The sequence below is a fragment of the Ahaetulla prasina genome, chromosome 3 (genome assembly GCF_028640845.1).
Source record: "Ahaetulla prasina isolate Xishuangbanna chromosome 3, ASM2864084v1, whole genome shotgun sequence".
NCBI lineage: Eukaryota > Metazoa > Chordata > Lepidosauria > Squamata > Colubridae > Ahaetulla > Ahaetulla prasina.
Window position 1 is genome coordinate 151,712,748 of NC_080541.1, and position 15,942 is coordinate 151,728,689.

General features: G+C 41.9%; 1 protein-coding gene across 1 annotated transcript; it reads left to right on the forward strand.

Annotated features, from left to right (window-relative positions):
* Positions 1–1,151: 1,151 nt before the first annotated feature.
* LOC131194866 (di-N-acetylchitobiase-like) lies at positions 1,152–13,237 on the forward strand. The gene is made up of 7 exons (XM_058176406.1): positions 1,152–1,411; positions 4,984–5,122; positions 9,102–9,310; positions 10,494–10,665; positions 12,069–12,166; positions 12,272–12,433; positions 12,913–13,237. Exons 1-7 carry the CDS (start codon positions 1,271–1,273, stop codon positions 13,099–13,101), a joined length of 1,110 nt encoding a protein of 369 aa, XP_058032389.1. The 5' UTR covers positions 1,152–1,270; the 3' UTR covers positions 13,102–13,237.
* Positions 13,238–15,942: the final 2,705 nt, after the last annotated feature.

Below are 15,942 nucleotides of genomic sequence, written 5' to 3' on the forward strand. Positions count from 1 at the left end.
CATAAATGATCTCTGCGACCTCATCTCAAGTTATTGTGTTCTCTTTGCTGATGATGTCAAACTATTTAATACCACCAATAATACTTCTACCCTTCAAGAAGACCTCGACTTAATTTCCGATTGGTCTAAAACTTGGCAACTCCAAATCTCAATCAGCAAATGCTCAGTCTTACATATTGGAAAAAAGAACCCTAATATCAAGTACAAACTTGATGGACATTACCTAACTGATGACCCCCACCCTGTCAAAGATCTTGGAATTCTCATATCTAATGATCTTAGTGCCAAAGCTCACGGCAACTACATAGCGAAAAAAGCCCTAAGAGTTGTAAACCTAATTTTACGCAGCTTCTTTTCTAAAAACTCTACACTACTAACTAGAGCATACAAAACATTTGCCAGACCTATTCTTGAATACAGCTCATCCGCCTGGAACCCATACCGCATCTCTGACATAAATACAATAGAAAGAGTCCAGAAATATTTTACTAGAAGAGTTCTTCACTCCTCTGAAAACAACAAAATACCTTATACCAACAGACTTGAAATCCTGGGATTAGAAAACTTACAACTCCGTCGACTTCGACATGACCTGTGTTTAACACACAAAATCATCTATTGCAATATCCTTCCTATAAAAGACTACTTCAGCTTCAATCGCAATATTACAAGAGCAAAAAATAGATTCAAGCTAAATGTCAACCGCTTCAAACTTGATTGCAGAAAATATGACTTCTGTAACAGAGTTTTTAATGCTTGGAACTCATTACCTGAATCCATAGTCTCTACTCAAAATCCCAAAATCTTCAACCAAAAACTGTCTACTATTGACCTCACCCCATTTCTAAGAGGGCTATAACGGGCGTGCATAAGAGCACAAAAGTGCCTACCGTTCCTGTCCTATTGTTCCCTTCATCATATCAAATTGATATAGTTGATGCATATTTTTATACATATATGTATATTTTCTTCAAAATACGTTGTTTTATCTATAACAATTGTTTGTGTATTCTGTTGTGACAAAAGAAATAATAATAATAAAAAATTCTATTCTATTCTATTCTAACCACGACGACTGACGCCTCGATCGACGTTAGGGGGCGCTCTACGGTCGCACAACCCAGATCCCCTCCTTTTCTGAGAAGCGCAGCCAGCCGGCAGCCAGGCAGGTTCTTCCCCAGCCTGAGGCAGGGCGACCGAGGCGCAGGGCAGCGGAACGGGCGTGGGGGACGCTGTTAGAGAAGCCGGCCCGAACCGACGCACCCTGGCCATGAAGAGCTCGGGAGGGGACGGAGACGCACGTCTCTTGACCGCGATCCTCTTCGCCCTGCACTTGCGGTTGGCTGCCGGCGCGTGCCCGTGTCAGGATCCCGCGCTTTGCGAGCCGATCTCGAGCTCCAGAGACTTCGAGGTGAGCTCCCCGGCCCCGCCTGCTCTCTCCTGGAGGGGAAAAAAGAGTTCCGCGAAGTGCGCGGATCCGGGTGGATTGTCTCGCTCGGGTCAGTCGGTCCCCAATGAAAGTGGAAACTTAGGGGACTTTGAGGCGTGCAGCGATGGGCATTTGGCTGGGGAAAGTTAAGCAGGCGTGGCCCGCGCGCGACCGTGGGAGCCAGAAATATGAATAACAAATATGAATAATAAATAAATAAAAGGTGTCCACCTTTTTTTTTAAAGATATGAAGGACAGGGACCCAGTGAGGATCCCCGTCAGATCCCAGTTATCTGCGTTCGCTATGCATACAAACACTTCCCTAGCCAGTCTGTTCTGTCTCTTAACATTAAGCCTGCTCCACCTTAATGGATCTTAGATTTCCCGAACTGCAGGCGGCTGAAAATTTCCCCGTGATTGGTTGTCCGTTCCAGGAAATGGAATGATCGATGCCCTGCATTTTTGTGTTTCTTCACGTGAGAAGGAAAACAAAGAAAAGGAGGCATCTTCTAGCGCCTAAGTCTTGATGTGTCACTTGTCTTTCTCTTCTTCGATTTCCTGGCGCTGGGGTGAAACTCTAGGACCCTGGTTGCAAAATGAAAGCAAAGGGTGACTAATCTGAAAATAATTAGCAAATATTCATAATTGTCAGAAATAACTGGAGAGGGGAAAGATCCAGCCCTCAGCCTCTGCTTTGCAGGGTGCCACAGGACTCGAACCTCTTCCTGCTTCTATTTACTACCTACAGTACACGAAAGGACTGGGCGATGTCATCCATCAACATAGGTTGAAATTCCATCATTAGGCTGATGACACTCCATTGTACATCTATGCCCTGAGCCAACCAGGTAAAGCATAGTTGATGTGCTTTCCTGGAGCCTGTGAAGGTCTGGATAGCTAGGAACTGCCTTGGGTTTGATCCTTGGAAGAATAAATGGCTGTGGGTTTTAATGTGCCCCATAGCTAGTGAATTTCCATCAATGACTCTGAATGGGTGTAATAATTCCCAAGGCAGAGTTTGTGCAAAATTTTGGAGGTTCTATTCAAAGAACAGGTGGCAGCTATGGCTAAGAAAGTTTTTTTTATTGGTGTATAATTACATTTTGTGTTAGCAGTTGCACCCATTTTTAAATTGAGAAGCATTGCTCATGGTCATTTGTACTTTAGTCACTAGATTATTGCAACATGTTTTACATGAGGGTGTTCTTGAAGAGTGTTTGGAAGCTTAAGCTGGCTCTGAATGCAATGGTTCAGGGATACTAGGCCCTCACACTACACCACATAAGGTTGCTGTTTTCTGAGGTGTACTGGCTCCTGGTGGGCTTCCAGAGGTAGTTTGTGGTTCTGGTTGTCAATTTTCCAAGTCCTGCATGGGATGGAGCTAAGTTATTTGTGTGTCTCTCTCTGATGATCCCATCAGAAAGGATAGAGTGGGCATCCTCCAGGTCCCATCAATGAAGCTGTGTTACTTAGTAGATCTTTGGAAAGTATATTTTCTATCATGGTTATTCCCCTAGAGATATGGATAACCCCAACCCTAATGGCCTGGGTATTGTTCTAAGGGGGTCAGGGTCTTAATGGAGCTCTGATGAGGGTGCAAGTTTACCTGTTTCTCCTAGTGAGACTTTCTGGGGGCCCTCAACTGCTGTGGCTATTTTTATCTATCTATCTATCTATCTATCTATCTATCTATCTATCTATCTATCTATCTATCTATCTATCATTATTGCTATTATAGGTTCTGTTTGTTGTTTTTATTAGTTTACTGTTCAGAGTGATTTGGAAGAGAGGCAGGCTTGACATATAAATATGTAAACAAATAAACAAATCCCAGTTTGAAGAAAATAAAGAGAAATTACATATTTTGGCTGAACTGGAAAAGTCAAGCAGGATCAGGTCTGATTAATACTTGGATGGGAGCTCACCAGGAGGTAGCAGAGCTGCAGGATAATCTGGGAAATAGGAAAAAAGCAAGCAAGCCAGAATGTGGCAGTGGCAGGCTATTTTGTGATTAAGGAAACTACACAGACATTAAGAGATGTGTTGGACTCATGAAGGAGGCATTATTTTTTTAACATAAACAATGTGCAGTTGACAATAGCTTCCGTGTCCCTATAATGATTTTTTTCTAGTCAGTTAACATACCCTGGTTCTTTTGGCATTTTGTAGGAATCTGTCTTTAAACCATCACCTGGATGCTTGAGCCAACCAGGTGGGCCATCGTAAAAGAAAATACCACACAGCCAAGACACACAGTCTGCCTAAAATCTTCTGAAGTCTTTATTGTACAATCTTAAATTACAATGGCCACCTACATAAACTGAAAGACAGGACACTGTACAAATATATAAGTAGTCCTTGACTTATGGCCACAAATGACCATGACAATTGGCCTTTTCCCCCCTGGAAAATGGCAAATGTTGCAAAACATGATTAATGACAGTTGGATGCTGCAACATGCGAGCCAGGTGCCAAGGGCCTGAAATCATATAATTATGGGAATGGCATAGCAGTCAAAATTTTAAAGACATTGTAAGTAACATTTTTTGAGTCTGTTGTAACTTTGAATAGTGGTTAAGCAAGAGGTTGTAAGTAGAGGACTACCTGTAATGTTAATGATTTTAGAAATCTTATGGCTGCTATTAAAAGATGGCATATGAATGTTCCCATTTTTACGGTTAAGAAAACTTTGCATTTTAATTAATCTTTTTAATATATCTGAATCAGTAAATAAAGGTGAAGGTAAAAGTTCCCCTCGCACATAGGTGCTAGTCGTTCCCGACTCTAGGGGGTGGTGCTCATCTCTGTTTCAAAGTCAAAGAGCCAGCACTGTCCAAAGACGTCTCTGTGGCCGGCATGACTAAACGGCAAAGGCGTATATGGAACGCTGTTACCTTCCCACCAAAAGAGCTCCCTATTTTTGTACTTGCATTTTTTACGTGCTTTTGAACTGCTAGGTTGGCAGAAGCTGGGACAAGTAATGGGAGCTCACTCCATTACGTGGCACTAGGGATTCGAACCGCTGAACTGCCGACCTTTCGATTGACAAGCATCTTAGCTACTGAGCCACCACGTCACTATGAATCAGTAAATACAAGCAGACAAAAATTAGTTATGAAACCATTTATTATACAAGAGGCTTGTAGAGACTTAAAGACTTAAAGTCACATCTTTATTAATTGGGGGAAGGAATCTTTATGTACAGTATATTTTTATACAGAAAAATGCATATGTGAGTCGCTCAGGCGGGGGGCGGGGGGTTTATTGAACAGCATTTCTATGTCATTCCAAATTATCAGAAATTATACTAAGCAAATAGCTTTTAGGCCCCTTTCCAAAACTGATGGCCTTTGAATGTGTTGGACTTTGGACAGAGGATTATGGGAATTGATTTAACATACCAAAAAAACCCCCAAAATAAACAAAACCCTAGGCTGTAGAAAGTTGTCGTCCCTCCCCCAGTCCTAATTAAGATGGTTTTCTTTACCAGCTAAATCAGCTAAAGGACAGTGATGAGACTGATACTTTTTTTATTTTTTACTGTTCCTCTGTAGGTCTTTGTATTTGATGTTGGTGGGAAGACGTGGAAAAATTATAACTGGTCACTAATTACAACAGTGGCCACGTTTGGAAAATATGATCCTGAACTTATGTGTTATGCTCATTCAAAAGGATCCAGAGTAGTTTTGAAAGGTAAGTTCTAATCAGGATAAGGAGAACATTTTCTGCATCTTGTCTATATGTCTTTTCTCACATGTAGCACCCACTGAGCTTAATTAAATCTATTATATATTAAGTGTGTGTAAGAATGCAGCCTTAATCATTATGTAGCACCCTAGCCATTTTTATCAAAATTTACCCATGACATATTAAAAGAATTTGCATTAGGGCATCACCAGACTCAGGATAAAATAAAGTTTTCTATTCAGTCCAGTCACTTTCAACACAAAGGGATTCTAGGTAAGCTGAAAAATGCCAGTTTAATAGGTATTTGGAGGGCGCTGAATTCTCCATCACAGATATAACATCATGTATATATTACTCAGTTCCAGTATTTTAAATAGTGTACAACTTGCAGAAGTTTTTGTGTCTTCTTGAAAACCATTCTCCAGTTGTACATTTAGAGCTGATTGTATGTAAAGGTAGTCCTCGACTTACAGCAGTTTATTTAGTGAACATTCAAAGTTACAACAGCCCTGAAAAACATTACTTGTGACCATTTTTCACATTTAGGACTGTTGCAGCTTTCCCATGGTCACATGATCAAAATTCAGGTTCTTGGCAACTGGTTATATTTAGCATGGTTGCAGTGTCCCGGGGTCACATGATTCCCTTTTCTGACCTTCTGACAAGAAAAGTCAACGGAAGGGAGATTCATTTAACAACACTGTCACTAACAACTGCAGTGGTTCATTTAACTGTGGCAAGAAAGGTCATAAAATGGAGCAAAGCTCACTTAACAAGTGTCTCACTTAATAACAGAAATTCTGGGCTCAATTGTCAACGTAAGCAAAGGACTACCTGTACAACTTCATTGGAATAAATATCAGTTTCATAGTTACTGATATTCATATTTAGCCCCATTACAGAAGAACAACCCTAGGGGCCTTTTTGACATATATAAAATTCAGAGAATTGGGGCCTTCTTTCAGTGTTTTTCCTAATAAAACAAAGTGACAATATTATACTTTTCAAAAACAAACAAATCATTTTAATATAACATATTTTGTTCATTAGGCTTCACTTACTAATTGTTAGGGTAAACACTGACATCCTAAATTGCTGGTTAACCAGATTATATAATATAATTGGAAACAAGAATAGACTGCTAAAGACATATTAATTTTTAAAAGTGATAAGTAAATTAACCAGAGTGTCACAAAATAAACGTATTCACAAGGCTCCAAATACAACAAGGAAATAAATTTGAATACCTTTATGTCCAAAATCAATTCCTTTAAAAATGGAGGTAGTCAGTTTCTTTGATTATCATGTAAAATGGAGACTTGGCCCTTTAGCCTTGACCCTTTAGCCTTGACAAGCAAAGTAAATATATTGTTCTAACCAGGAAGTTATTTCTCAAATGATTTTGAGTTATTCCTAATGATTTTGTTCTGGTCAGCCTTCCTCACGCAACCCATCTACATAAGTATTAGTTCTATAGTATGGTTGAGACAATGGTGAAATGTAAAATTTGTTACTACCAGTTCTGTGAGCGTGGCTTGGTGGGGGTAATGTGACTGGGTGGGCATGGCCAACCTTTTTTTTTTTTTTTTACTTTTAAAAACATTTTTTCTACAACTTCTTTGGCCAAAGAGGTTATAGAAAAAATGCTTTTAAAAGGCTCCTCTGACGATTCCAGCTGAGCTGCACAATCATCAGAGCCTTTTTTTTCCTTTTAAAAGCATTTTTTCGGCCAAAGAAAAAAATGCTTTTAAAAGTAAAAAAAAATCTCTGATGATCGCACGACTCAGCTGGGCATGGGGGGGGCAGGGATTTTTGCTACTGGTTCTCTGAACCATCTTCCGCCATCGCTACTGGATCGGGCGATCCAGTCCGAACCGAGAGCATTTCACCCCTGGGTTGAGAGGTATGGAGAGAGCTCATCTGGGATGTATCCACATGAAATGATTACTAAATCCAGTTTGTGATAATGTTCTTCCATAATAAAATTTCTCTGCTAGATTTTTCTCATACGCTGTTTTTTAGACAAGTCAATATTACTGTTAACACTAAACAGTATTCAAATAATGAGTTTGTCCAAATAAGTGTCACCAGCAAAGCAGTATAGAAAGCACAACAAAAAGAGTATATAAATCTCAAACAGTGAGTTTACAAAAGCTGAACAACTTGTATGGCTATTATTATTTTGGTATCTTAAGCAACATCTGAAGTACTTACGACCTTGGTGTTCCTTGTTTCAGTTTCTCTTTCATGTATTAATGAATTTCTGGTCTTCATGCTCATTCCTGTGATCTGCCCTGATATGCTGATTAAGGCTTTTTTAAAACCATACTTAATGTATGAATGGCTGCTATAAAGTATATCTTTTACAACTTGACCCTACTCTTATGAAGAGATGTGGGCCTTCAAAGGTGACTTATCATTAAATAAATCCACGGACAAGGATAATCATGTGGATTTCCCCTCCTCATTGGAATTCACCTTTCTAGAAAGAATTTTGCAAAAGTAAAAAGTGCTTTAAATTCGTTACTTGACTACTTCTAATGGTGTTATCAGATAGTGGTTTGGATCTGCTTGTGAAATGAACAGAGATCATGATTTATGCCGTTCCTGGGCACTTACTATTGTGGTTGGCAAAGCAAAGTTGCTGAGGAGTTTTGTGCAATCAGGAATCTTCTATTTGCAAACAGAAAGTACAACTGCAAAAGCAGAAATAGATATCAGTAATGCTCAGCTGGGTGCTAGCCAAAAAATGGGGGGGAGTCCATTTTTCCTCCCAGCAGGCTCTGCTAGGCAAACCAAAAAATGGGGGGGGGGGGTGGAGTCCAGTTTTCCTCCCAGCAGGCTTCCCTGAAGTTTCCCTGAAGCCTGCTGGAAGGAAAAACGGACCCCCCCATCCCCCGTTTTTGGGGGCTAAGATATTGAGCTTGTCGATCGAAAGATCGGCAGCTCAGCGATTTGAATCCCTAGTGCTGCCGGGTAACGGGATGAGCTTCCATTACTTGTCCCAGCTTCTGCCAACCTAGCAGTTCGAAAGCACGTAAAAATGCAAATAGAAAAAATAGGGATCACCTTGGTGGGAAGGTAACAGTGTTCCGTGCGCCTTTGGCATTGAGTCATGCCGGCCACCTGACTACGGAGACGTCTTCGGACAGCGCTGGCTCTTCGGCTTTGAAACGGAGATGAGCACCGCCCCCTAGAGTCGGCAACGATTAGCACGTATGTGCGAGGGGAACCTTTACCTTTACCTTTTAGCACGGGGTGTGGGGGGGTTTCGTTTTTGAGAGAGAGAGAGAGAGAAAGAAAGGAGGCAGGGAAGGAAGGAAGGAAGGAGTACAAACCCGGCACTAGAGGCAGCTTCAGAGGATAATCAAGGGCTAGAAGGGACCTGGAGGTTATCTAGTCCAACCCTGCTCCAGCAGGACATTGCTAGTGTGAGTTTCTGTCTTTTGATCCCCCAATCACATAGCCATGCCCACCCAATCATATGCCCCCCACCAAGCCACGCTCACCAAGCCACGCCCCAGAATCAGTGGCCAAAAAAATTAGATTTCACCCCTGGGTAGAGCTATGCATCTAATTGCAACATTGAGGAAGGGTTGTTGTAAAATAAGGGAGGTGGAATGGTAGAAGAGCAATCCCGAGTATACTCTAATATTATAGGATGAAGAATGAACTAATATGGAAGTTAAAAGATAATATGTATAATTAATAATGGACAAGAGACTGTACATTTAAGTATGTTTATGAGAAATAAAAATAAAAAACTTTTAAAAAATAATAATAATTGCTACCAACATTGACTGAGACCTCTCTGTGCGTTATTGGTCAATTGCTTCAGTGTTGCAAAAATTACAGAACAAAACTGAAATTCTCAGGACAGAACATACTTCAAAGGAATTGTGATAAGGGAAATGTTGACCTCAAAATACTTTTTAATGCCTTAATACTGCAGCAATTTGGGAAATCGTCACCATTTTTATTTCAGGAGACATATCTGTGAAGAAAATTATTGATCCCACGATTAGAGCAGCCTGGATAAACCAGCAGGTAGACCTGGCCAAAACACAGTACATGGACGGAATCAATATTGACATTGAGCAAGAGATTAACCCATTTTCGGCTGAATATTATGCATTAACAGCTTTGGTTAAAGAAACCACAGATGCTTTCCACAAAGAAATTCCAGGATCCCAGGTAAAAATAGAACAGTAACTCTTCTCATGAATGCGCTAGTTCAATTTCATGCTTCTCAGCTATGTACCAGAATACAGCAAGACTTCTGGATATGATTCACACATGCTTGTTATCGCTCCTAAATCCTTATATGGCAGAAGGCCAGGCTATTATTTAATCTCTGACTATTTCTCCTCACCTCACTAGATTTAAGAGGAATGCCATGTTCCATGTCTCATCTAGTATATAATGTCATTTTCCTGGTCATGGGAGTCTTACCTTCGCTGTTGCACCCATACACTGTGCAGCAGCATTCCCTTCAGGTTCCAGATGATTCCAACCCTCCTAGCCTTTCAGAAAAAAATAAAGTTTTCCTGCAGATCCCTTAGGAATTTGGTCCGGAAGATTAAGCTCTGCTGGTTGATTGATTTTGTAATTTTTCTCCATTGCAAATCAGGAATGATCAGATATTGTTACATTAATGGTTGGTTTAATTTTATTACTATTTTAATTTTAACTTATTTTACGTTGCCCAGAATGAATCATTACTATAAGAGGTTGGCCATATAAAAGTTGAAATAAATAAATACATACATATACGTACTGTTTAAAATAATACATTATGGTCTCCCAAATATATGAATGTGATTTGAAGTCCAGGCAGTTATAAATCAAGATCAGTTTGGGGTGCTCCCAAACAGTGCCATTTAAACTGGTAGCCTGCATTTGATTGAGTGCACAAAATGTTGTACATCTTTGCCATTAGATCAGAGATGGGATTAAAATCCCGGCGCTACCAGTTTGCAATCGGTAGCGTGCGTGTGTGCTTACTTTGCGAGCGTGTGGCGCTTCTGCGCATGTGTAGAGCGTTTTTGATGATGTCTGGGTGGATGGAGCCTCCCACCACTGCCACTGCCGGTAGAATGGGATGAACCGGTAGAAACTCACCCCTGATTAGATGTATTTTAGTTTTGATTTCTAAGGGAAAATTGTCCATTTTTTATGTTATAGTATGTTGTAAGAGAAATGCCTTGGTTTCATTATAGTGTTTGAGCCTGTTCCACTGCACTTCAATATTCCTGTTAGTAATTTTATGGTTCCTGTGCAGACCTATAATTTATATTGCTAGTGCAGGATCAACAGCTGATGGATCCATAAAAAGTGGATGAATGAAAAATGATGTGTGTGTTTTTTTCCCACACAGGTAACTTTTGATGTACCTTGGTCTCCTGAATGCATAGATAGGAGATGTTACAACTATACTGGGATTGCTGACTCCTGTGATTTCCTGTTTGTGATGTCTTACGATGAACAGAGTCAAGTATGGTCACACTGCATAGCAAGAGCCAATGCTCCATGTAACCAAACTTTAGCAGGTATGCTATAAAACAAGGGACAATGTTGGAAATCTTTTTTTTTAAAACCTACAATATATGCAGTATTTCAGATTTAAAGAATGTGAAGTATGTTTATTTAAAGCATTTTATTCTGCTCTGTGGTAAAAATAATCCCTAGGTAGTTTACAAAATCCAGAAATTAACCAGTCTGGGCTGTGTATACAATTAATAAATAATTACAGCTATTTTTTAAAAAAATATTTGTAACTGTAGTCTTTAGAGATTTAAGTGTCATTACTATACCTGAAGGGATCTAAACATACTATTTTTTTAAAAAAAAGCTTTTGAGAGTAAATAAGGTAAAAGTTAAATATAATAAATTGTAATATTTGTAGCTAGTGTTACAAATATTCTCCTTTATTGGAATCTTCAAAATATTTGCTGAGAATTACATTGAGGGCAATTTAACATAGGAGATTCCTGGTATAGATTGGATGGAAGGGTTTACTTGGCTTCCCTTGAAAAAGACAATATCTCAATTAATTAGCAATAATTTTGGCCATGTACCCAGGCTCTAAGGCTATGTACTATTAGTTCTCTACATTCTTGTAAAAGCAAAATAAATAGTAAGAAAAACTAAAGGTGTTCATCTAGAAAGAGAGGACCGCATCTGAGAGATTCGAGGTTTACTTGGCTTCCTTGAAAAGACAATATCTCAATTAATTAGCAATAATTTTGGCCATGTACCCAGGCTCTAAGGCTATGTACTATTAGTTCTCTACATTCTTGTAAAAGCAAAATAAATAGTAAGAAAAACTAAAGGTGTTCATCTAGAAAGAGAGGACCGCATCTGAGAGATTCGAGGGTTTACTTGTATCTTGAATGTTCACCTCAGAAGCCTTTGATTGTTTGATTTTATTTATTTATTTTATTTTATTAAATTTTTATACCGCCCTTCTCCCGAAGGACTCAGGGTGGTGTACAGCCAGAAATAAAATACAAAATATGTACAGTTAAAAACAAATTAAAACATAGCAAAATTTACAAAAACGGCTGATAATTAAAATTAAAATTTAAAATATTTAAAAATATCAATAAAACCCCAATTTAAAATCAAACTATTATGCCAGTCCCGCTTGAATAAATAAGTATGTTTTTAGCTCACGACGGAAGGTCCAAAGATCAGGCACTTGACGTAGGCCAGGGGGGAGTTCATTCCAGAGCGTCGATGCTCCCACAGAGAAGGCCCTACTCCTGGGGGCCGCCAGCCGACACTGTTTGGCGGACGGCACCCTGAGGAGACCCTCTCTATGAGAGCGTACGGGTCGGTGGGAGGCATAGGGTAACAGCATGATGATGCAAATATAACTATAAGTATGGGAGTATATGGTATATAAGAACAAAAAGCATGTGGATAAATTCTGAATTTTATATTAAATTAGGGTATGACAATTACACTTTCATGGGCATTAGCCAAAAGAAGTTGGTGATGGGAGTTCCATGGTATGGCTATGATTATACTTGTCAAAATTTATCAAAGGTAAGAGTAAAACAGATGACATCAACTCTGGGGTTTACTTTACCTGAGCAATAATCCTTCTTAAAGTGTTAATACAGATCCATAACAAAAGTTGTACTTTTTCAGACTCATGAGTGCACCATTCAGAAAATCCCTTTCCGGGGAGCTCCATGTAGCGATGCAGTAGGACATCAGGTTCCATATAAAACAATAATGTCTCAAGTGAATAGTTCTCTTTCTGGGATTCTGTGGGATGAGGAGCAGAAAGCGCCATATTTGGAATATAAGGTAAGTTGCTTATTTGTTTATTTGGAACATTATTTCAATTAGTTTACGGCATCAAACAGATAACATAGCTATGTTGATACATTAATGGGGGGCGAAATCACCGAATAAAAGTACTGCATTACTTTTACTAGGACCAATATAACAAAGTCACAAGGAAGCTTCAAATCAAATCCAGTGGCAACATGTGTAGAAATTAAAGGGCTTACAATAAAGGAAAGAAAGAGTAAGGGGAGGGAAGGGAAGAGAAAATATGAAGGAGATGATGTGAGTAATCTTTCCTGGAGTTGGGGGCTGAATCCAAATTATTCAGCTTCATTAAACTCACTGGGTGACCTCATCAAATAATTTGATGCAACTATTTTAGCGACTATTGATTTTCATATCTCATTTGCAGCTAGCGAGCTGAAGGGCTGAGGTGAAAAGAACATCAGCTAACATATTCGTTAATATTTTTCTTGTTACATTCTCCTATCTCACAGGATTCACGTGGTGTTTTTCATCAAGTATGGTTTGATGATCCCAGGAGTATTTCTCAGAAAGCTGCCTATGTGAAAAAACATGGCCTGAGGGGTATCGGAATGTGGAATGCAGATTGTCTTGAATATTCTGGGAGTTTTGAAACACAACAACAGACAGAAGCAATGTGGGACGCCTTGATTCCAAAATAATGTGTGTGTGTACACTATCATTTTAAATTTAATGCTGTTTTAATTATGCACCATTTGATTTTTAATGACACTATATTACACTTAATCTATTCTTGTCAACAAATAAAAGTTACGATGCATTCAGAATGTATTCAGACCCCCTTCACTTTTGTCAATTTTGTTATGCTGTAGCCTGATTCCACAGTTGTTGAAATTCTTTTTTTTCCTCATTAATCTACACTCAGTACCCCATCATGATAGTGAAAACATAATTTTATAAATGTCTGTAAATTTATTTTTAAAAAAACCTGAAATATCACATTGGCATAAGTATTCAGACCTTTCACTCAGTACTTTGTTTATTTATTTATTTATTTTTCATATTTATATACCGCCCTATCTCCCTAGGGACTCAGGGCGGTTCACAGGCAATTAAAAATACATATAAATACAAACTAAAATGACAATTAAAAAACTTATTCTATAGCCGAATTATTAAAAAACAGTATAAATACTAAAAACCCATTTAAAACCAGTAAATTTAAAATCTAATCCAGTCCCGCGCAGATGAATAAGTGTGTTTTAAGCTCACGACGAAAGGTTCGGAGGTCCGGAAGTTGACGAAGTCCTGGAGGGAGTTCGTTCCAGTGGTGGGAGCCCCACAGAGAAGGCCCTTCCCCTGGGTGTCCCCAGACGACACTGCCTAGCTGACGGCACCCTGAGGAGTCCCTCTCTGTGAGAGCGCACGGGTCGGTGAGAGGTATTCGGTAGCAGTAGGCGGTCCCGTAAATAGCCCGGCCCTATGCCATGGAGCGCTTTAAAGATTGTCACCAACACCTTGAAGCGCACCCGGAAGGCCACAGGTAGCCAGTGCAGTCTGCGCAGGATAGGTGTCACGCGGGAGCCACGAGGGGCTCCCTCTATCACCCGCGCAGCCGCATTCTGGACTAACTGAAGCCTCCGGATGCCCCTCAAGGGGAGCCCCATGTAGAGAGCATTGCAGTAATCCAGGCGAGACGTCACGAGGGCGTGAGTGACCGTGCATAAGGCATCCCGGTCTAGAAAGGGGCGCAACTGGCGCACCAGGCGAACCTGGTGGAAAGCTCTCCTGGAGACGGCCGTCAAATGGTCTTCAAAAGACAGCCGTTCATCCAGGAGGACGCCCAGGTTGCGCACCCTCTCCATCGGGGCCAATGACTCGCCCCCAACAGTCAGCCGAGGACTCAGCTGACTGTACCGGGATGCCGGCATCCACAGCCACTCTGTCTTGGAGGGATTGAGCTTGAGCCTGTTTCTCCCCATCCAGACCCGTACGGCTTCCAAACACCGGGACAGCACTTCGATAGCTTCATTGGGGTGGCCCGGTGTGGAAAAGTACAGCTGGGTGTCATCAGCGTACAGCTGGTACCTCACACCGAAGCCACTGATGATCTCACCCAGCGGCTTCATATAGATGTTGAACAGAAGGGGCGAGAGAATCGACCCCTGCGGCACCCCACAAGTGAGGCGCCTCGGGGCCGACCTCTGCCCCCCTGTCAACACCGTCTGCGACCGGTCGGAGAGATAGGAGGAGAACCACCGATAAACGGTGCCTCCCACTCCCAATCCCTCCAACCGGCGCAGCAGGATACCATGGTCGATGGTATCGAAAGCCGCTGAGAGGTCTAATAGGACCAGGGCAGAGGAACAACCCCTATCCCTGGCCCTCCAGAGATCATCCACCAACGCGACCAAAGCCGTCTCCGTGCTGTAGCCGGGCCGGAAACCGGACTGGAACGGGTCTAGATAGACAGTTTCATCCAGGTGCAGGGGAAACTGATATGCCACCATACTCTCTACAACCTTCGCCGCGAAGCGAAGGTTGGAGACCGGACGATAATTACCTAACACAGCCGGGTCCAGGGAGGGCTTCTTGAGGAGGGGCCTCACCACCGCCTCTTTCAAGGCGGCCGGAAAGACTCCCTCCAACAAGGAAGCACTCGTAATCGCCTGGAGCCAGCCTCGTGTCACCTCCTGAGTGGCCAGCACCAGCCAGGAGGGGCACGGGTCCAGTAAACACGTGGTGGCATTCAGCCTACCCAACAACCTGTCCATGTCCTCGGGAGCCACAGGGTCAAACTCATCCCAGACAATATCACCAAGACCACCCTCAGACGCCTCATCTGAATCGCCGCAATTTTGGTCCAGACCGTCTCGAAGCTGAACGATTTTATCGTATAGATAACCGTTAAACTCCTCAGCACGTCCCTGCAACGGGTCATCCCGCTCCCCCTGGTGAAGGAGGGAACGGGTCACCCGAAACAGGGCGGCTGGGCGGTTATCTGCCGACGCAATGAGGGAGGAGGCGTAGCAACGCCTCGCTTCCCTCAGTGCCACTAGGTAGGTCCTAGTATAGGACCTAACTAGTGTCCGATCAGCCTCTAAACGGCTAGACCTCCAGGAGCTCTCTAGGCGTCTTCTCCGGCGTTTCATCCCCCTCAGCTCCTCGGAGAACCAAGGAGCCGGTTGGGATCTGCGCCGGGTCAGAGGCCGCAGAGGCACGACACGGTCTAAAGCCCCAGCCGCAGCCCGTTGCCAGGCTGCGGCTAGTTCCTCTGCCGTGCCGTGAGCCAGACCCTCAGGAAGTGGCCCAAGCTCCGTCTGGAACCTCTCCGGGTCCATCAGGCGCCTGGGACGGAACCAACGTAGTGGTCCCGCCCCCCTGCGGTGTTGAGTGGCGGTCAGAAAGTCCAGGCGAAGGAGAGAGTGATCTGACCATGACAAAGGTTCTGTGACTACATCTCTCAAATCCAGATCCTTCAACCACTGACCAGAGATAAAAATAAGGTCCAGTGTGCCACCCCCGATGTGAGTGGGGCCATC

What these genes read in the sequence shown, in the direction of transcription:
- LOC131194866 (XM_058176406.1), top strand. Translation starts at nt 1,271, where the DNA reads ATGAAGAGCTCGGGAGGGGACGGAGACGCACGTCTCTTGACCGCGATC. An exon ending in ATGTAACCAAACTTTAGCAG is followed by an intron (nt 10,666 to 12,068) that starts GTATGCTATAAA and finishes ATATTAAATTAG; the next exon opens with GGTATGACAATTACACTTTC. An exon ending in CTTGTCAAAATTTATCAAAG is followed by an intron (nt 12,167 to 12,271) that starts GTAAGAGTAAAA and finishes GTACTTTTTCAG; the next exon opens with ACTCATGAGTGCACCATTCA.